The sequence below is a fragment of the Artemia franciscana genome, chromosome 5 (genome assembly GCF_032884065.1).
Source record: "Artemia franciscana chromosome 5, ASM3288406v1, whole genome shotgun sequence".
NCBI lineage: Eukaryota > Metazoa > Arthropoda > Branchiopoda > Anostraca > Artemiidae > Artemia > Artemia franciscana.
In genome coordinates, this window is record NC_088867.1 from 4,130,537 (window position 1) to 4,152,508 (window position 21,972).

General features: G+C 35.4%; 1 protein-coding gene across 2 annotated transcripts in view; it reads left to right on the forward strand.

The window, feature by feature from the left end:
- LOC136026897 (polycomb protein suz12-A-like) overlaps window positions 1-11,764 on the forward strand; it is a 93,053-nt gene extending 81,289 nt beyond the window's left edge. Inside the window, exons 10-11 of one of the 2 annotated variants that reach the window (XM_065703715.1) lie at window positions 2,559-2,744; window positions 9,048-11,764. In XM_065703715.1, the coding sequence (XP_065559787.1) occupies window positions 2,559-2,744; window positions 9,048-9,315 (454 nt within the window). In that variant the 3' untranslated portion in view covers window positions 9,316-11,764. The remainder of the gene's footprint in view (window positions 1-2,558; window positions 2,745-9,047) is intronic. The other variant, XM_065703716.1, reaches the window with a different exon arrangement.
- The last annotated feature ends 10,208 nt before the right edge of the window (window positions 11,765-21,972 follow it).

Genomic DNA, 21,972 nt, shown 5'->3' on the forward strand with positions numbered 1-21,972 from the left:
AACGTTTTTGAATTAATGCATGTTTTGATTTTGGCTCACCGCAAATGAATAATTAAAACGAAATTTGCATACAAATTTTTTTTGGCTAAATGGCTTTCTCATAGTTTTGGTTGGACAATTTTGATAAAAAAAGGATGGGGGAGGAGGCCTAGTTGCATTCCAATTTTTGGCTACTTAAAAAGGCAACTAGAACTTTTTATTTTTTTACGAACGTTTTTATTGGTAATAAATATACGTAACTTACGAATTAACTTACGTAACGAAATTCTGTATTTGTGTATTTTTATTACGCATATGAGGGGGTTCTCCCCCTCATCAATACCTCGCTCTTTACATTAAAGCTTCAACTTAGTCCCAATTCTTTAAGAATGACCCCTGAATCACAAACGCCGTAGAATAAATAGTGGAAATTACTAAAAATACTTCAGCGTAAAGAGTGCAGTATTTTGGAGGAGACGAACCCCCTTATATACGTAATAATTTCTGTTCGTTTTAGGTTCTAATGCTGCTCCTTACTTACATCAGAAAAAAAACTTTATTTATTTATTTTCTCATTTTTTATAAATAATGCGAGAAAATCCTGCGACCACTTCATGGAAATTTTCTTCCCTCATGATAAATTCCTCCGTGGAATAATCCTCCCACGTAGCCCCCTCCCCGACCCCCCTTTAACTTGAAAAAGTCCCCCTGAAATCGTCTGAACACATCCCAATAACCATTACTGTATGTAAACAATGGTCAAAGTTTGTAACTTGCAGCCCCTCCCCCGGGAACTGTGGGGGAGTAAGTCATCCCCAAAGACATAATTATTAGGTGTTTTGACTATGTTGAACGAATTGGCTATCTCAAAATTTTGATCCAGTAACTTTGGGAAAAAATTAGTGTGGGAGGGGGCCTAGGTGCCCTCCAATTTTTTTGGTCACTTAAAAAGGGCACTAGAACTTATACTTTCCGTTAGAACGAGCCCTCTCGCGACATTCTAGGACCACTGGGTCGATACGATCACCCCTGGGGAAAAGAAAAAAACAAAACAAAAAACAAATAAACACGCATCCGTGATCTGTCTTCTGGGAAAAAATTACAAAATTCCATATTTTGTAGATAGGAGGTCGAAACTCCTACAGTAGTGTTCTCTAATACGCTGAATCTGATGGTGTGATTTTCGTTAACATTCTTTGGCTGTTAGGGCGTGTTTTCCCCTATTTTCTAAAATAAGGCAAATTTTCTCAGGCTCGTAACTTTTGATGGGCAAAACAAAACTTGATCTTATATATTTAAAATCAGCGTAAAAATCCGAAATAATCTTTTGAAAAAAATCTTTTGATGTAACTATTGGTATCAAAATTTCATTTTTTAGAGTTTCGCTTACGATTGAGCTGGGTCGCTCCTTATTACAGTTTGTTACCACGAACTGTTCGATTTAGCCATTTATTATGGTCCTCCATTGTCCTTTTGTCGAGAACATATGATGAAATTCAACCGTTGTTTTATTTCTGCTACTTATGGCAAGATAATTTCTCTTGGTGATTTTTGGAATCACCTATGCTTATGTTTTTAATTCTATTTCAAGTTCCTGTATGTTTATCGGGGATATTGTGTTTTAGCTATTCTAATGAGATTTTTTCCAAATTAAAAAAAAATATATGTTTAAGTTTCATTTTGCATGTTTATGTTATGGTATTATTATAAATTTATGGTACTATTAAAGAAACGCAATAAGGGATTATAAGGATAATTTAGGTTGGTGTACAAGTCTATGTTAGGTTTGTGTCGGAATGGCTCATATCTTGCCAAGTATGTATATGTGTATATCGTGTTATATTGTGTATGGACAGGTTGTTGGTTTCGTTTGTTTTCTTTATACTTACCAACTTTGTGGTTTAATAAAATAGGTGGATTTGATCCAGAGAGCTCTATTCTCAATCCTTTGCTGTGGCTCGAGCGATGTTGCTGTGGCCCTCGTTATCAATCCTTGTGGCCATAGTTAAAAAACGGTTTAGAGATTTACACATACGGTAGAAATTTTCGATCTGAACTCGCCAGGACTTAACAACTAGATAAATTTTAATATGAATGAAAGGTGTTAAGTAAATCTCGGCGCTAGTTAAGTCTAGCAGATGTTCTTATTTGTTAGTTATTCATAATCTTGGAAATCTGCCACGTGTCTTGTCCAACGCCAAGACCAGGATCCTGTAAATGGGATAAACCGGTTTAAAAAGGATAAAAAACAATCTGAATTTCATCATGCAAAGGTTTCCAATTGACAAGTTACCCTCCTTCTGTTATGAGCTTCTTTTGCAGAATTGAATTTCTTTTGCCGGTTTGAGAATCGGGCATTGTGAACTGCAATTGCTTTTGGAATTGTAGGCTAAATTATTTCAAGCTTTGCAGAAAAAGAAGCACTCCTTGACTAAAAAATATAATATCGTGATAAGAATTTCCTGATCTATATTTTTGGTAGGGGGGGGGGGTATCAGGTGCCAACCCGGTTCTCTCTAGTATAGTCTCGTACATTTTATAGATAACAGCTCGTTTGTATCTGATATGTTTTTTCGTAGACTATATTATCACACTGGAACGTGTATGCCCATTGGCTCAGAAGGTATTGATGTGGATTCTGAGGGAGAAAATGACCCGGAATGGCTTCAAACTAAAACACAAATAATGATAGACGAATTTACCGATGTCAATTCTGGAGAAAAGGAAATGTGGAAAATGTGGAACCTTTTCAAAATGAAACACAAGTAAACGTTGGCTCAAAATCTCTCTCTCTCTCTTTCTCTCTCTCTCTCTCTCTCTCCCTTTCTCTCTTTCTCTCTTTCTTCCTCTCTTTTTCTAGTACGTTTACTATTTACCCGCCCTCAGGCAAATATCCCCCCATTACACACACACAAACGACCTCCCACCCCAGCAAACAGTTGAAATGATTTATCTGAGGGTGTTACAGTATTTATTTCTAATATCTGCTCTATTTTTTCGCCCACAAGCAGATCCTTGCCCCCCTTCCCCGCCCCCAAGAAAGTCGAAGAAAGGTTTCTGCATTTTGCTTATAAATATTTTCTACCCTAAATAGATAATGAAATGGTTTCTCCCTAATTATTCGTCTGATGAAGCTCAACGGTTTGTGCAACTAACTGGAAATTTTGCAGTAAAGCAAAAAAAAGGGTAAGAATAATGGGCATAGGCGTTTACCCTCCTGAAAATACCGCTCCCCTGATAATATTCTCCAAGGAAATTAGCCTTAGCGGAAAAATACCCCCTTCCGCAGTATCCTCCTCCCTCTCGCAGAAAATTTATAATGATTAATGTGGACATTTATCTTAATGCTAGATTTCACTTAGTTGATTCAAATTAATTTTTATGAAAATATGTCTGATGATGTATAATTTCGTATCAGGTACTATAAAGGAGGGGTGATGGGTCATTTTGTAGGCTGGGGGTGCCAGATGTCTAAAAGAGCACATTTCAATGCCTAAATAGTCTACTTTTCCACAAATCTTTAAATAAATATAGGAAAAATGTCTAGATGAGGATAGGAGTTAATATATCATCTTCCTTCGTTTAGATGAAACCTGGATAAGGGTGAAGAGGGGGAGGTGCCTCCCTTTTTAATACACAAAATGTTTATATTTATTTTAAAGTTTCTTTCTGCTAAACTGATTTTCCTCATATTTCTTAAAAATTATAAGAAGTGATGTGTAAGTACACATCAGTTATATGAAGGAGTGATGAGGGTCAGGTGTCTCAAAGAGTGCATTATAGTGCCCAAATGTACTAAATCTCACTGAACCTTCATATATATATATATATATATATATATATATATATATATATATATATATATATATATATATATATATATATAATAAGTTTTGGAGAAGGAGGGGGAGGTATAAATTGATATCTAATCCCTCTTGATTCCCAGGAATAATTTTGATCTACACCTTTATTATTGGTACTGAGGGTGGGGGTAATAGCATCACACTCATTGCTACTATATTTTTTCAGTGAGCATGAATATTTCATTCAAGTGCCTACCAGAAAAGAGGGGAGAAAGGCGAGGCATTAAATCATGGGCCTTGCCAGGAAATTCTTGGGAGATGGGGGGTTACAAATACTGTCAGGAGCTTTGTTTTTACCAATTTTAAACGGTGATTTTCCTCTTTTCCTATGCAAAATGTTTAAATTTATTTAAACATATGTATTTTATATATTTAAACATCAGAAAACACTATTGTGGAAGTCGTGATAGCTTCAGTCACGTAAAAGATCAATTAGTGCGGAACTTCCATCCACATGAACAGCAATACCCGTAACTGTCCACCTGAATTTCTTCAGTAAAATTATTATAAAGAGTATTAATAAAGAGCATATTATTATAAAGAGTTATTATAAAGAGTATAATGAAATTATTATTATAAAGAGTATAATAAAATTATTATAAATTATTATAAGAGAGATAAATTATTATTAAGAATTTAACCAACAAAACTACTGTTCATCGACAATCTTGACTAAATAATAGTCAATAATTCAAAAATTATTGATTATTATTCAATAATAAAATTTTTTTTAATAATAAAAAATAGTCAGAAATTCAACTAAATAATCAGATTTTCTTCGAAATTTTAATTACAATCCAATGTTTGACTTACCAAGCAGAGAAATGAAAAAGCGAGGAATTTACAATTATTAGCACAGACACTTTAACAGCAATAAATCGTGTGTTTATTTGGCTGTTATCCCACATCATATCCTGATTAAACGTAAGTATTATTTGAAGAACGATCAGAAATTAATTTAGAAAAGTAACTTTTTCCAACTAAAATGAAGGAGTAAACTTAATTAAAACTTAAAACTTAAATTAATTGAAACTTATCAATAAAATTAAATTAATTAAAGCTTAAATTAAAAGTTTTAATTAAAACTTAAAACGTTTAATTAAAACTTAAAACAAACAGAAATTATTCTTTATATGAGGCGGGCTACCCCCTCCTCAAAGCCTTATTCTTTATGCTGAAACACAAGTTCCGTTGAACTAGAATAAGAATTTTTTAAGATACTGTAGTCGGTAACAACTCATTCGGTAGCACTGGTTGAAAAGCAGGCTAAATCTTAAAAACAGGCACTGGAACTTTCTATTTCCTATCGAATGAGCCCCCTCCATAGTTTATTCGGCCACCCTTCCAATAAAAGCATTATATCTTAATGATAGGCAACTTGTATAGCTTACATTTGCTGTCCCGGGGGTTGCAAGGGTGTTCGTCAAACCCGGACTAGTTCGACTTTTGCACTAGCTTGAACAAATGGATATCTCAAAATGTAGGTCGGATGCGTTTGAGGAAAAAAAAAACAGTGTGGTGGGTGGCTTGTTGTCCTTCAGTCACTTTTGACTCTTAAAAAGGGCACCAGAACTTATAATTTGCAATCTAATGAGCCCTTTTCGAACTTTGTACGACCACCCGTTCCATGTGAAGTGCCTCTGGGAAAGAAAAACAAATGTGAATAGATTGAGCCCCTTTTGACTCTTTACTATAGGCTATGCTGTAGGATTGCCTCTGACTTAAACAGGTGAGTTGAACGTCCAGTTTCCCTTCTAATCAACATCCAGAATTACCCAGGGGGAATATGAGTGAATTTTCCGGTGGAGGGGGATGTTTTTCGGGGGGTTTACACCCCCGAAAAACCCCCGGATGTTTTTCGGGCTCCCATGAATAGTACTTTTTTGTTGTTTTTTCTCAAGCGACTAAAATCTGAACTTTCAAAAACGTGAAAACCAATTTAGATGCTTAATTAACGCATAAAATATAACCAAGGAATATGTGTTGGTTATAAAGTATTGCCAAAAGTATTTCCGAGTAAAATCTACCTACCAAGATGGTATTTTTCAAAAGTTCCTATTCTTACTTAGAGTTAGACTTAGGACTTAGAGTTAAACCCACGCCGGTTGGCGCATAAAGTGGCAACGATGCCTCTGCGATGTCTTCTCCAACGTCTTCGGCCAAAGTTCATCAAGGGTTGTTCTTGAGAGCCCTGTGTCTTTTTCTAGGCATTGTCCAAGTGTAGCCTTCTGTCGTCCGCGCCCCCGAACTCCTGGAGGAATCTAACACCAAACATCTTGAGGCAGATGATTGCTGCCCATTCTAACCATGTGTGTCTAATATCGCCACCGAGTTCTTATGACTTTATCAACAACGAGTGGCTGTTTAGTCTTCTCTCTAATGAATGAGTTGATAATTTTGCCCGTCCAGTTCATTCTGAGATTCCGTCCAAGACAATTATTTTCAAAACTTCGGGTTCTTTTCTCTAACAGTTTCATCAGCGCCCAGCTTTCAGAACCATACATTAGTACTGGCAGGACATTGCTATTGAAGATCCTCAGTTCCAGCTTCAAAGAGAAAGTGGTACTTCTCCGAACCTTTCTTAACTTATCAAAGGTGCTTCCTGCGCATGCGATACGAGTGGCAACTTCGTGCTCGGGGCTTCCATCGGTGCTCACTAGACCACCAAGATATCTAAACATCTCCACCTCTTCAAAGTCTTTGCTTTAACTGTCAGTGGCTCAGCAGATAGTTTATTCACGTTATTGCGCATGAAATCGTCTTTTGCTTGCTTATTACCAAACCTACTCGTTCGCCTACTTTTGAGGACTCATTTATGTAGTACAGAAGCTCCTCTCTTACGTGAGAAAGTTACGTCAAATAATGTGCGATTTTCAATCAACTGGATGCCACCTATAAAGTTGCTGGTCCGCAGGATAAAATCAATTGGTATTTTAAAGAGTACTGTGAACAAAATGCACCCCTGTCGAACGCCTGAGTTGACTTCGAACCACATAGTTCAGTTCCCATCATCAGTTCGAACAGTACAAATTTGTTCATCGTATAACGCCATAATAATTCTGACAATTTTATCAGGGAAGCCATTGTAGCGCAATACTTTCCACAGTGAATCTCTATGGACTTAGTCGAAAGCCTTCAAGAAATCGATGAAAGCCATTTTTATTTCGCTTTGCCATTCATTTGCTTCTTCAATAAGTATTCTAAGACTAAAGATCAGGTCAGCACATGACCTACTTGGTCGGGAGCCATGTATTTCATCTCTGAGTATGGCGTTAACTTTTGTTTGGATATGATTCAAAAGTACTTGGCGGAGGGCTTTGCTTCCTGCAGACTGTAGAGTGATAAGACCTTGCCAATTGCTGCAATCAGTTGTTCTACCCTTCTTAAGTAGTTTCACTGTAACCTCTTTCTTCCAATCTGTGGGAATATCCTCAATATCTCATTTATGGCTCTACTTCTCATGGCTTTATAACTTACTTTACGATCTTCTCTTTCAGCCTTAAGAACTCAGTCTGTTCGAAGAGGATATATAGCTATTTCTGTATTTATGAGTAAAATTGACAGCAAAACATCTATGATTATTCTAAAAAGTCGTGAAACTAACAAAATGGCTAGCCAAAGATGGCTAAGTGTCCACTTTCCACTTTTTCGGGACAGCTTGCGCTGTATGAGCCTTTGCATCTAGCATTGATATGATATAGAAATTCGTGGAAATGCATGAATGCACGAAAAGAAAAAGCAAAAAAAAGTATTCAAACTAACAATGTGGCCAACCAAAATTGGTTAGGTGTCCACTCCTCAGTTTTTAAGACAGCTCGCGTTGTAAGATCCTATCCATCTAGTATTGATATGGTATAAAAATTCAGGGAAAATGTACGACGGCACGAAAAAAAAGCATAAAAAAGGTATTGAAACTAACAATGTGGCTAAAAAAGCATAAAAAAGGTATTGAAACTAACAATGTGGCTAACCAAAGATGGCTAAGTGTCCACTCCTCAGTTTTGAAGACAGCTCGCGCCGTATGATTATGTGCATCTAGCATTGATATGGTATAAAGATTCGGGGAAAATGCACGAAAAAAGTAGTGAAACTAACAATGCGGCAAACCAAAGATGGCTCCCCACTCTAAGGATAGAATCATTAGGTCATAAGCTATGTCAGAAAAGGCAGGAGTCCTAAAGCAAGCCATAAAATGTAAACTCCTGACTTTACTTGACCTATTTCCCGGACATCCTTATGGTTCACGTTGGGGCCATCTTCTTTACACGTTGACGGATCAGCTCTCTGTAGGATATTTGGTCTTCTGCATGATTCAAAAGTGGCAGGAGAGCCACAAGTTGGAATCATAAAAAACCTCATAAGGTCATAGAAAGTATCCTAACGTAGAAGGGTAATTCATAAAAGTTTGGGTCATTAGACCATAAGGTAAGTAATCAAGGTAGAGGTTTAAAGTATTGTGAAAGTGACCCTCTAAATTGGCGAAGACCGCATGCCTTAAATTGTTCCACTAGAAAGTAGAAGTTTGGAACAGGTTGGGATGGTGAAGAACCGTCCATCAATTATGGCATAATTGATGAAACACTGCCATCAGTTTATTGTTGTAACAATAGTTCAAGTAGTATGTGACCTGACTATTGAATCCTCAAAATTCGGTTTCGGGTCGCATAAATTTTGAAAAATTTATGACTCCGTTTCCCTTTGACTCAGCCGAAAGATGGCGTTCCCCCTGGAAAAATTTATAACTATTTGCCTTAAATTTACTTACCATGCATTGGCCCTCGCCCCTTTAGAGAAATTCTTCTGACCTTCCTCCTCCCTATAAGAGTTCCAAAACTATGTGCCTCTGTATAAATGTTATGTATAGGGTCGATATATCTTAAAGAACCGAATTGTGAAGGCTGTAGGTTTCCTTCTAATGAATCTATTTTGAATAATGCAATGTATGGTTTAATGCCTTTTTTGAGAAATCGTTTTTTAGCCTTACCACCTTTCTTTTTTAAGTTACTTTTCTGTTTTTAATAATTTCTGTTCTTAAACCTATTATCCACACTTAGCATCTACTTGTATGCCACCATTACCTTGCGCGTCCCTAACTATTCTCTTATTATTAATTTATTATTAATTATTATTGCTATTAGTTATTATTATTATTAGTTTATGTTTTCAACAGTAGTAGTTAAAATAAAATGTCATTTTATATTTTAGTTTCGTCGGTGACAAGCAGATGCCGTACGCTCTGAATCAGTTTGTGAATTCATCCGGTGGCACCATAGTGCAACGACAGCTAGTCCGAAATTTTCTAGTACACGTCAGTGGGTTTTTCGATTTTGGTGTTATATCTCAGTACAGAGCCCTGCGTGCAATTTGTGACCTTAGGTCTTTGTTAGTAAAAGATCCTAAACTCAAGACAGATTTCTCTAGTTCTGTGCAAAAACAAATAGATTTTGCGAAAGAGCAATTGAAGCAGAAATAGGATTCTGTATCTGTTTAATTGTGCTTAAAATAGATTTGTGAGTCCGTGGAATTAAGCAGTAATTATATTAGTTGTGTAACCGACATTAGGATCCTTAAGTTGGGACGCTAGTTTGAACAAGTCCACTGTTTACAATTTAGGGTTTCTATGATCAAAGAATTTGATTAACTTCATATTTTCATATTAACAAGAATATTATGCAAAAAGTGGCAATAAAACTGATTTTGTCTAGCACCTAATAAATTTATTTTGTAATTAATTTAACAAATTTTATTCTAAAATGACCTTCAAAAAAATATTTTTCTTGTTAAAGTACATAAAGTTGCGATCACATGCAGGTCCACCTTGATTGCCATGCTTACACATGCATGTCTGGCCATGCACTTGTTCTAGGAATTCTAGTGAGTTTTAAGTAAACGCCACTCTTAAGCGTAAATGTTAAACAAAATAATTAAAACAAAGTTTCCTGATGCCATGCTTGGATATAGAAGCTGAGCCATCTATGTGTAAACGCCAAAAGAAGCTTCTCCATTGGTAGAGCTTAAAATTCTAGACGGAGAGTTCTAGATTCTAGAACTAAATGTTTGGTTGTGACTTGTAGAAGCCAAGCAGCGAATATTAAATATGAAGGGGAACTGCCTGGATAAACTTTTGCCTGGAAGTTAAAAGTTTAGCAAGATACGCTTGGCAAGGCCGTTGAGAAAACAATATACAGTACTGGAGATTTTTTTCCACCGGATGGCTTGGGTTTATGAACTTGATAAATCAGTTTTTAGACGGCACAAATTTAACCATTGATAGTATTCCGCTCATTATCACTTTCTCCTTCTGACGCTTGTTCTCACTAGAGCTTATTCTTAGACTAGCATGAGCTCGCCCAGGCCACTTTAAAATCAAGAATGTTACCACTTATCTGTACCAGATGGTTGGTGCTTCATTAAGACGTACTATCAGTCTAGTTTTTTCAGTTCTATAAGCTGGTTTATAGACTTGGTGAAATTGGCCTAAAACAGTTTCAAATGTGTTTTTAGCTGCTCCTACCGGCTCGTGAGAGCCTATTCTCAGAATCCCATGAGTTCAGCCCCTTGGGTCTTAAAATTTACACTATATTTTTATAAATAATTTAGTGACGTTTTATTCATATATGGTACTCGTGTACAAGTAAAAAGAAAGTACTGATCACATGTAATTTTCAAAACCGTAACGTTCGTAATAATCAAAAAGCCAGTGGCTTAGGTAAAAGACAATTCCAAATTATTTTTCTTATTATGTGTACTTAAAAAGACAGGAAGAGAGAAAAAATTAAACGAGGTCATTCTATCAAAACCATAAAGAAGAGACCAGACCATAACCATAATAAAGATTAAAACAAAAACTTCATAGATATGTCGATTACTTGTACTACTGATAAGCGTGATTTTAAACTTTAAATAAGCTTTGTAATTTCAAATAAACTTAAATAAGTCATAACATGGTACATATTAAAAAGAAAACAATAATTAAGACTTGCTTAATAACTAACAAATGCCAAAAGCAAAAATAAGGTGATTTACCGGAGGATAGAAGCACTCAAACACTCCCGCTCCATGGCAACAACGTAACTGAATAATAATAATAACAGCGTTATCTGGCCTAAAAATGACGTTATTTGACAGTCTATATTTCAGGTTTTCTATTTGAATTAACGTAATTTTTATACAATAATTTGAAATAATTAGGTCAGGTTCTCGGATACAGGATTATACTTCTGAGCTCTTTATTTAACAATAAATTTCATAAACAAAAAGCTATTTCAACACAATCTCCCCTATAAGTGTCCATGGCCGGGAAAGAACTGGGGAAAAAATAGGCCGCCAAATTTTTTTTCAAATATCCATTAGGGGCCAAACGAACAGAAGAGATCCTCGAACGAGATGGAAAGTGATTATAAAACTTGAACGTGGTCGTTGAGATGTTGAGACAACGACGTTGAGACGTTGGTCAACGACGTTGACGTGGGTCGTTGAGAAGGTTTGAAAGCTCTGTTGGCCTCAGAAGACTTGGTGCTGTGATGAGTTGTTAACAGTAGTTTTAATAATCTTAAGAGTTAAAGGTTTAGGTTCAATGATACAAATAATTGGATTGATCTGAGGCCAACTGTTCACTGAGCCGTACTAGGCGAGTGGCAAGCGCAAGACTTTGAATCCTGTGTCTTTCTTGGTAGGGATTTAAATCCTAGTGTCCTTGATTATGGTTTTAAACTGGGGTCAGCGGTGTGACTGTGTCAGCTCACCCAATGTCAACCCGTTCTAAAATTGGGAGAAAAACACAGGAAGAGTCGAATGGTTTGCCCTCAACAACGCACTGTACTCCCGGCCCAAGGCAGAGAATCATGAAATTAGCTATGTGCACCATTCTCTGGATGTGAATCATTCTTTTTTTTTACAATCATGTAATAAAATTGTAAAGGAAAATTTATTGCCGATTGTTATTTTAATTTACTATCATTTGGTGAAAAAAATATGAGTTGCTGTGCTCCTATATGCTTGAGTACGGAAAATATTCTTAAGCGAAATTGAAGCTAGAGTTTGTCAAATCTTCTGCTAAATAAAATTATTGATTACGGTACCTTCTTTTATAATGGTTACCTTGTGTCTCAAATGTTGTTCACCTGTGTTTACGGGGTCTTTTGTATAAGTCCTTGGGAGTCCTTTTTTTTATTATTTGCAATTATCTTCATGAAACGAAAATGAGTTTTAAACTATCTATGTCCAATTTCTTGATCATTGATTTTTTTTAAAAGAGCTTCGAGCTTTTAAAAAACTTTAAAAAGATTAAAAAACGTTTTTATTATCAATTTTTATTTTAGATAAAACTTTTGGAACCTTAAAATCAAGAGTCAGTTAATAACATTGATTATATTAAGTACATGATATTGAAGATTTAGAAAACGTTCAGTACTAATTTAAATCAATACATTTAATTTTAGATATCAAATTAAAAATCAAGAAAGTAGCAAATTAGTTACAGATAAGTTTCTTATTTTCGCTAATTGCAGTCAAATACTTGCTAAATGACTGATGTCTCCCTTGTTAAGTTTACAATTATGTTCATGAGGAAAATGATCTTTAAAGTATCTATTTGCAACTTTGGTGTTTTTAGATCAGTTGCAGTTCTGAAATTATTCGTGGGATGAAACCTTTTTATTGTTAATTGTTATTTTTAGATACAGCTTTAGGCAGAGGCGGCATTTGGACCAAATCTTGGGGTGGGCATAAACTCCATCTTGGCCCCCCCCCCCCGACTCACTTCGTGTCGCATAATCATCTAGAAAATGGGCATTTGACAGAACTCGAGAATTTTATTATATATCTTACCTACTTTCAAAGTTTACAATAATTAATAGCAAATGGTGTAATTACCCCAAGGGTCGTCAAGTAATTACGTTCTTTGGTTAATAGGCCTGTAGTAATATAAAATCAATTGGACAGAATGGATTATGTTGGACATAATGGATTATCATGGCTGGCAAAGGGCCCTTTGTGGTGGAAGCTTGGGCCCCCCTGGAAAATCTGGGGTGGGCATTTGCCCACCCCTGACCCCCCCCCCAAATGGCGCCTCTGGCTTTAGGGACTTTAAAAATCAAAAATCAGTTTAGCACATTGATTGTGTTAAGTAGCCTACTAGAGTCATTAAGTACATAGTTTCGAACTTTAGAAAAGTATACAGCTCTAATTTCGATCAACACCTATGGTGTTAAAGGTAAAATTAAAATCAAAATTACGAAAATACCAAATTAATCGTAGCTGGGCTTGTTTTCGCTTTTATTTATACCTAAATAACTGTAATTTTTATCACCAAACTTTTACGCAAAACAAGTTTTTGACACGGCATTTTTTGGTTTATGAGAATATTGATTTTTTACTGTTAACAACCGAACTTGCCTGTCAACAACAATTTAATAACAAATCTAAAAACGAAACTGCTCAGGCTGGCCTTCAAAAGATTCAATTACAATCGAATTCTCAATGTGTTTTATGAAAAACATTTCTTTTTCAACTCGATGACTTTTGTAAAGTGGGGTTTGACATATTGGTGACATGGTGGTAATTCCTCTAATACTAAGTTGAGGATACCCTTTTTCCTATTACTGAGGTTATTAACCCCCTGAAATATTGAGGTGAGGGCCCCTCCCTTAATACTGAGGTGAGGGTTCCCCTAATACTGAGGCTAGGATACCCCTAATACTGAGGTGAGGATCCCCCCTGATACTGAGATAAGGACCCTCTCCCCCATATCTCCAGAAATAAGCTGAATACTTCGAAATGGATCCAAGCTATGCTCATGAGTCCTAGTCTCAATCTTTTGTCATAATTTTCTATCTTATTCTCTAATTATCCTACTTTCTGTTTTCCCTCTTCTATTTTTTGTCACTTTTATTGGTTAAAATTTGTCAGTAGGTTAAATTTAGTTTGAAATGAGTTCCTTGTTAGTTTATAACGTTGTGTCTGTATGCAATTTTACTGGGTTATTGTATATTTTCTTTGATTTGTGGCTACGCTAATTTTTTCTTTTTCGCCTTGGGTCTTTGTTCTTCTTTTGTGTAAGGTTTTCCTTTGTAAGTACTTGCACCATGTCCAGATAATTGTCGATTGAAATTTCAATTGAGAATTGAAGATTGAAATTTGCTCCCTTCCCTCTCTAATTTCGAAAAATACCTTTATTGGGGGGAGGTATTTTCAGTAAAAAAAAAAATGCCGTTTTTGTTATTTTTGTTGAAAAAGTGTCGAATTTGCCACTCCGCTTTACATTTTAAAAAATACATTTTGTCCCCCCCCCCAATTTCATCCAATTTTGTTTCAGGGCATTTCCTCTCATACGCAGGATAGCATAGTATAGTATATTCGATATAATTAAACCTTGCGGGGCCATGACCACAGAAAAAAAACAAAACAAAAGGAAGAATAAAAAACAAACATGCTATAGAAATAGTAGGTTTCTTATTTTTCAACCCCACATGTTTAACCCCCAGATCCCCGAGCCACATCTTATCGATAAGAAGACAAGATATATAAACCAAAAATGCTTTTCCTTGATTTTAACATCAAACTTGTACTACAGAAGAAGAATATTGAAATGCCAAGAAATAAATTTGAAAAGATTGCATCAACATTAGTTTATTTATATTTATTGTTCACTAATTCTGTATCCTAGTGTATTTTCTCAAATTCATATTACAAATAGGACAAACTGTTATGCCAAGCGTCCATCCTTTATAATTCAACACAAGGGATTGTAAGTGTCCCGTATAAAAGTTTTGGTTTTAATTTTGGCGGTTTTAATAGTATACTTCTTGTTTGACACTATTTTATGAGTTGTAGTTGACACTATTTTTTCGAGTTATAGGCTGCGGAATTTCTTAGCATGGGACGTGATCGTCTTGTTTACAACCATCGTTTACCAATTCTATGTCCTAGTGTATTTTCTCAAACTCATATTACAAATAGGATAAATTATAAGTATTAATTATAATTATAATTAATAAAGTATAATTATTTATAAGTATTTTCAAGTTAAACTTTAAAAGGATTCACTGAAAACACCATGAAGTTATATTCAGAAAATAAAAAGTACTTCTTATTAAAAAAAAAAAAAAAAACTTCTTGAGTACTTTAGAAATTTTTTACTTAAGTAGAGTACAATTACTCAGATTTTTTTCTTAAGTAATTACCCAAGTACTTTTACTTAAGTATTTCCCAAGACTGGGATAAACTGCTATGCCAAGATTCCATCCTTTATAATTTCAAAAAAAGAATCTGTCTCTGATTGGCCAGTTATAAATCTGTGGTTGAAAATTAAAAATTGTTTATTCGAACAATTACGTACGGGATACAGTTACAGATACAGTATTTTATTTGGTGCTGTATTCGTACGTAATTTTGATTTTATCCTTGAGTGGGACTATAATGTGGGTCGGGGATAATAGTAATGCGTTTTAAGCCGAATTGCTTGAGAGTTTCCTGGGGCACATACAATTCAAATATGTATAATGATGACTTTTTGTGAAAAATGTAACTAGAATAAAATCTAACTGAACATTTCGACTGTTAATTCAACAGTCTTCAGTGACTCTTACACCGAATGCCCAGAGCTTAAACTGTAATGCTTACCTTGTATTTTCCAAGTTTTGAGGGGTTCTACCAGTGTAATTACTTCCATGATCGCATGGTATTTTATATTTGAGTGGTTTGGTGCGCTGGATTTAGGATTCTTTGTCTGAGAGGATGAGGGTTCGAATCCTAGTGTACCCAATTATTTGGTTGGGACGGGGGTCAGTGGTGTGACTCTGGAACCTAAGCCAAACTCGACTCATTTCTAAATGGGTACCGGGGGAAATTTTGGGAAGGTAAGCAGAAAGGGTGTGAGAAAGCACAGGATAGCTGGCCCCCATCCTCCCATTGCACTTCCTGGCTGAAAGAACCTTGAGACGGAAACCAGCACCGCCGGTTTTGACCTTAAAGGTCGAGTGCCACATCATTTATTCTTTTTCTTTATCACCCCTCTGTGACGAATAACGACGGGTCTCATTTTTACCGGAGATAAATGGATTCATAACATTAAGCTACTTTCAATAATAAAGGATAAAATATTTTATAGACAGCTTTTTTAATCTGTAGTAATTTTTAGTTCTAAAGTAATCTATATATATATAAAAATAAGTTGTATGTGTGTTATGTCTGTCGAGTGACGTCATGTTTGTGTGTCGACTGACATCATGTTTGTCAACTGATGAAATTACAGACCGGGACACAAATGACGACCGGGACACAGGGAATATAAATGACGACCGGGAACCTCAAAGAGAAATTACAGACTGGGACACCGGGACACAAATCACGACCGGGACACAGGAAATATAAATGACGACTGGGACACAGGGACACAACTACAATGGGGACGCCGGGGGCACAGGGAAGATATATAAATGACGACCGGGACACAGGGATTGTTCGAAGAGAAATTACAGACCGGGACACAAATGACGACCGGGACACAGGGAATATAAATGACGACCGGGACACTCAAAGAGAAATTACAAACTGGGACACCGGGACACAAATGACGACCGAACACAGGGAATATAAATGACGACCGGGACACAGGGACACATCATTAGAATAATGAGGTATAGATCTGAATACGGATTGTTTTTCCCATGGACAATTATATGTTGCATGTTCAAGAGTGAGTAAACCTGACAATCTATTTATATGCACAGACAATGTCTTTGATCATTGTCTGTGCATTCGATCGTGGGGGGGCGCGAAGCGCCATCCCAACAGCCAGTTTTAAATAAGTTAGGGATGTAAACAATATTTGAGTTTTTTTTTATAACTACTGCAGAATTAATATTTTGAATTTTAGGAGAATGTGTGTTTAGTCTTCGATCAAATTCGTGATAGAAATATGCGTAAGCATTTTCAAGGATTGTCACTTGTATTATTTAGTTCCTTTTGAATATGTGGCTCTGATCAGATGTAAAAGATATGATCCACAAGAGAAATTGCTACACCATTTTAAAATTATTGTGGATAATTAGACTCAGTGGTACCAATTCTCTAAAATGTAGAGGGAAGAAAGCCAAGGATTTCATGTGAAGATGTACAAAAGATATATTTCAAAATATCATATTTCAAAAAGTCCATGTGTAGATTTAAAATCAAGATTTATTAACTTTTGTGGGTTTTCTATAATTTGTGAAATCAAGCTTTTTAGTAGTACAAATAGTCGAAATATCTCGGAATAACATTATACTTGCTTTTTCTCTTTCTAGCTGGAACATTACATGTTCCTTTTTTAATTTTCAGAGGGCCTAGAAAACTTTTTGCTCATCTTCTCATCATAACTCCAAACTTAAATTATATCATCTCTAGAGCATCCCCAAGATATTTATCTACAAAATACAAACTCAATTCTGATTTTAAATAACTTTTTGGGGACATGATTTACACTTACATAGGTGAATTTTGCCTGTTTGATCTTATTGAGAAGGAGCTATGCCCGTTTAAGGTTTTGAAAAAACCCTTATTTTATTTTAAAAAATTTTTAAGTCTGTTTTTAGCATTAGGTGATTTCAAATATAAGGAGGTCAAAAATAATTTACTAATGCCGAAATAGAAAAAAAAAACTATTTATAATGTTTTACAAAAAACGTTTGAGGAACTTCTATTCTTCACATATCGCCAAGCGATTGGTAAATCTGCTTTGAAATTCTTTGAATCGACTTTACACATTAAAATTTTAACAGTTCATTTTTCAATACTGCTGATCACTTTGTATTATGTAGCGTCTTTTGCCTTTTGTATAGCCTATAGAAATTTACTTTAAGAAAAAGGAAAAAAATGTCCCTTGTACAAAAAAGAAAAATTCTAAAGTTAATATTTTGTATGAACCTCAAATAAAACAAAGTTAATTGTATCTAAAGACATCAAAATGTATCTCTTGCTTTTATGGTTTGTTGGTTTCTTGTACATCGATTTTCTGTTATCACTTAAGTTAGTGTTTAGGCTATAACTATTTATATTTTTTATTTTTCGTATGATCTTCTCGTAGTCCATAGACTGGGAAATTGGCAAGAATGGAAACTGAATGTGGTTTTAGGGAAGAAAAGAGCAGTCATCACTGTCTAACGTTCCTCATTAATATCCTAAAGCTGACCGTAGGATTATAGTTAACTATTTTATATACTGCGTACTACTACACTGCTTGCAAATTATAGCCATCCTATTGCTTTAGTTTAACCTGGTAACACTACAGTAGGCGTCGCTAGCAGTTGTGGCTAAACTGCAGGTGGCTATATAGCAAATATGGCAAGTGGATATATGCAGATGGCAAATTATATCCATCCTATTGCTTTAGTTCAACCAGATGACGCTACAGTAGGCGTCGCTAGCAGTTTTGGTCAAACTGCAGGTGGCTATATGGCAAAGGGATATATGCAGATTGCAAATTATAGCCATCTTATTGCTTTAGTTCAACCAGATAACACTACAGTAGGCGTCGCTAGACGTTTTGGTCAAACTGCAGGTGGCTATACAGAATTTTGAGGGAATAAAAATCATAAATTTTTTAAAATGCAATATAGGGCGGAGGTGAAAGCGTCTTCCTTCTTTACTTTTCTGGGGCAAACAATTTTTATGGATTTATAGGCTATATTAATTGTTTTTTATGCGTTGTTTATAAAGATATGTCATTTTTTATTCTCTTTTCTCCAGATAGCAGCAAAAGCTACTGTTCTTATGTAAAATCTCAAGGACCTACATCTCTAATCCCCATCTGATCTCCGTGTTAGATGGAATTCACAGTTAAAGAAGGATTTAAACCATAGAAACAGCCGTAGAAGATTTAAAACAACAAGTTGACGTATTTCTTAATTACCAAAAAAGGGTTCATTTCGTTTTTAGGGAATCTCGACAATTAAGCTTAACGGTTCTTTAAAATTGCTTACCAAACAATTACAGTTATTTTCTCTTGATTTTAGGACACTTATCAAAATACAGGACATTTGGTATTAAATCGTGCAATATAGGCTATAATGCAGACCTATAACATTGCATAGAACCAAGAGAAAAACTATGAAGTTATTGTTACTATGGGGCAATCTTTTACCTGCAAAATTGGAGAGGAAAAAGCTACATTCTACTCTTAAAATGTGGCCTTTAATCCTTAAGTAAGCTTTTCCTATACTGTTTAGTTTTCAATTCTATACTGTAATTTCTATACTGTTAGTGACGCCAATAGTTTCCTATTGCGCCCAACATTAGAGCAACAAAGATCTGATTCGCCTCATTTTTCTATTTTTTACACATTTTGGGGTGCTAATCTGTTCTGTTTGAGATGTTTGTAGTTTTCAGTTCCAATATTGAAGCGCTATGTCTCGAATTTCTTCAGTTTTCCATTTTCTGTACTGTTTGGGATGCTAGGAGTTTTCAGTTCCAATGTGGAATCGGCAAGATACCTATTTTCTCTTCAGTTTTCTATTTTCTCTAGTTTTCAGGATGCTTAGAATTTTGTTCCATTGTTCAAACGTCCTCAGTATTTTCCATGCTGTTTGGGGGTGCTAATAGTTGTCAGTTTCTGTGTTGATCTTCCAAAAATCTTATTCTCCTTGGTTTCTTTTTTTTCTCATTCTGATCTGAGCGCTATCAGGTTTTAATTCCTATTGCATCCAATGTTGAAGCACCGAAGATCCGATTCCTCTCATTTTACTTTTTTTACATTTTGAGGTGTTAACCTGTACTGTTTGGGGGTGTTAATAGTTTTCAGTTCCAATGTTGAAGTGCTAATGCACCGATTCTCTCAGTTTTACATTTTTTATGCTGCTCGGGATGCTAATAGTTTTCAGTTCCAATGTGGAAGCGGCAGGGTTCCTATATTCTCATTAGTTTCCTATTTTCTCCATCCTTTGAGGTGTTTAGCATTCAGTTCCACTGTTGAAATGTCAGATCCTCCTCAGTGTTTTCCGTACTGTATGGGGGTGCATAAAAAAAACAGAAACAAATAAAAACAGAAAATAGTTTTCAGCCGAAAAATCCTATCCTCCTCGGTTTTCTGTTTTTATACTGTTCTGAGCGCTTGCAGTTTTCGATTCCTATTGACCTCAATGTTGAACCGCCAAAGCCTGTTTCTCCTCAGTTTTTTATTTTCTGTACACTTGAGGGTGCTAATAGTTTTCAGTTCGAGTATTGAAACGCCAAACGCTCAATTCTTCTCTATTTTATTCACCTTTTAGGGTGCTAATAGTTTCCAATTCCGATGTTTAAAAGTGAAAAATATGATCCGCCTCAGTTTTTTATTTTGCTCTTTTGGGCCACTGCAACAGCCACGCTGAAGCTCAAAAGATCCCATTCTTCTCAATTTTTTTTTTATGTGTTCTATGTGCTCGTGCTTTTCATTTCTTATTAAACCAATGCCGAAGCGTTAAAGATCCGACTCTCCTCAGATACTTATTTTATAAATAGTCTGGGTGCTAATTTTAATTCCTTAGAGCGCAATAAATTAGATTTTTCTCAATTGCCTTGTAGTAGTCAGTGAATTAGCATCATTTATTATGTATTTTTTCCTGTTTAATATTTGCTTGTGTTACCTTTACTTTTGTGTATGATTTTCACTAAATTTTTGATCTTTTGGAAATAAAGATATTGTACATATAATTTATGAAGTACTACAACATAAAGCCAAAATAGTTTTTCAAACACAAGGTATATAGTATAACCGAGAAACAGTGTCTTTAAAATCAAGGAATATTCCAATAGTATAATCAGGGACGGAGGATAGATCCCCTTGCCACAGTGCAATGAATGAAGCCGCGCCTGGAAACTCTGTGGGCTGTGTTCCAAACCTGGTTGTAGCAAGACCTCCCTGTCCTTAGATTACTGATCCTGGAGATAAATATGGATAAGACATTGACACGGTTGTGTTCTGCCTCAGGTAGCGTTGCCCTTCGATTGCTGGTAATAATGTGGGTTTTAGTGTATATTTGTAAAGAAAATGGAGTCATGTTAACTAGAAAATCTATATAGTTTGAATTACATTCAATCTCCATTGTCCTCTCATAACACTAAATATCAAAACGAATGTGTTATGCCTGAACATCTATATAAATTGGATTTTTCGAATATAACATCAAATATAAACCTTGCTAAACTCATTTTTTGTTTCGGTATTTGAAACCGATAAATTGTAGTTTTGGTATTTGGAAACAAGTAACCATATATTGCAACTCTAAGCTTTCCTCGTGAGAATCTCTTTAATTCAAAATTGAGCCTTTTGTAAGTCAGATACTTTAAGTTGTTGGATTTTCAGTAAGTCCAATTTCACCCGTATTGATGTGTATTCGTAGCAAGTTGTACCATTACACTTTTTTGGTTACTTTCGGTGTCTCATATTAACCTACAATAATTAGGTGAAATTCATTTTGAACACTATTCTAACTACTGTAATCACGTATGCTCAAAATTGTTTTCCCTTGGCTCAACTATGATTTTTGTATAAATTTGAAGGGACTTCTACCACATCCCCTTAAATTGTGTGTTATGAAAAATAGTACCAACTAAAAATGTTTGTCATAATCATACTCGGGAAGTGCAGATCTGAGACCAGGCTCGGAACAGTCATTCTGACTTAACACAGTTCATTCATATCACTGTTTAGGGTTTACCTCTTATTCCTGGCAATCTAACGGTCCTATGTAAATTTTAAATTCTTGGTCATCCTGCCTGACACTCTAGGCGGGCGTGCCTTTCTGATATGAGATGAGATGGCTAATGCCTTTTAGGCTTAGGTTTCACTTGTTCGCCTGTGAGTCCAAGCAAATTCAGTCCCAGATTTTGCATACAAGTCAAGTGGACATTGTCCGTCACGCATCAACCCAAAATCAATACAATTCTATCATCCCTTAGTTTTATAACTATCTACCTTAGTTCTGCTCTAGGAACGACGCATGGACGGATGATAGATAGACTTCTCTATTAATAAATTAACTGACATCATTTTTATACAATCTTAATAAGGGCTTATGCCAGATTTGTCTCTCACTCAATCAGACTATCTGTCTTGGCTTTTTCTATAATTAGCCATGGCTTGATGCCCACAACTACTTGATTTTAATTCAAAATA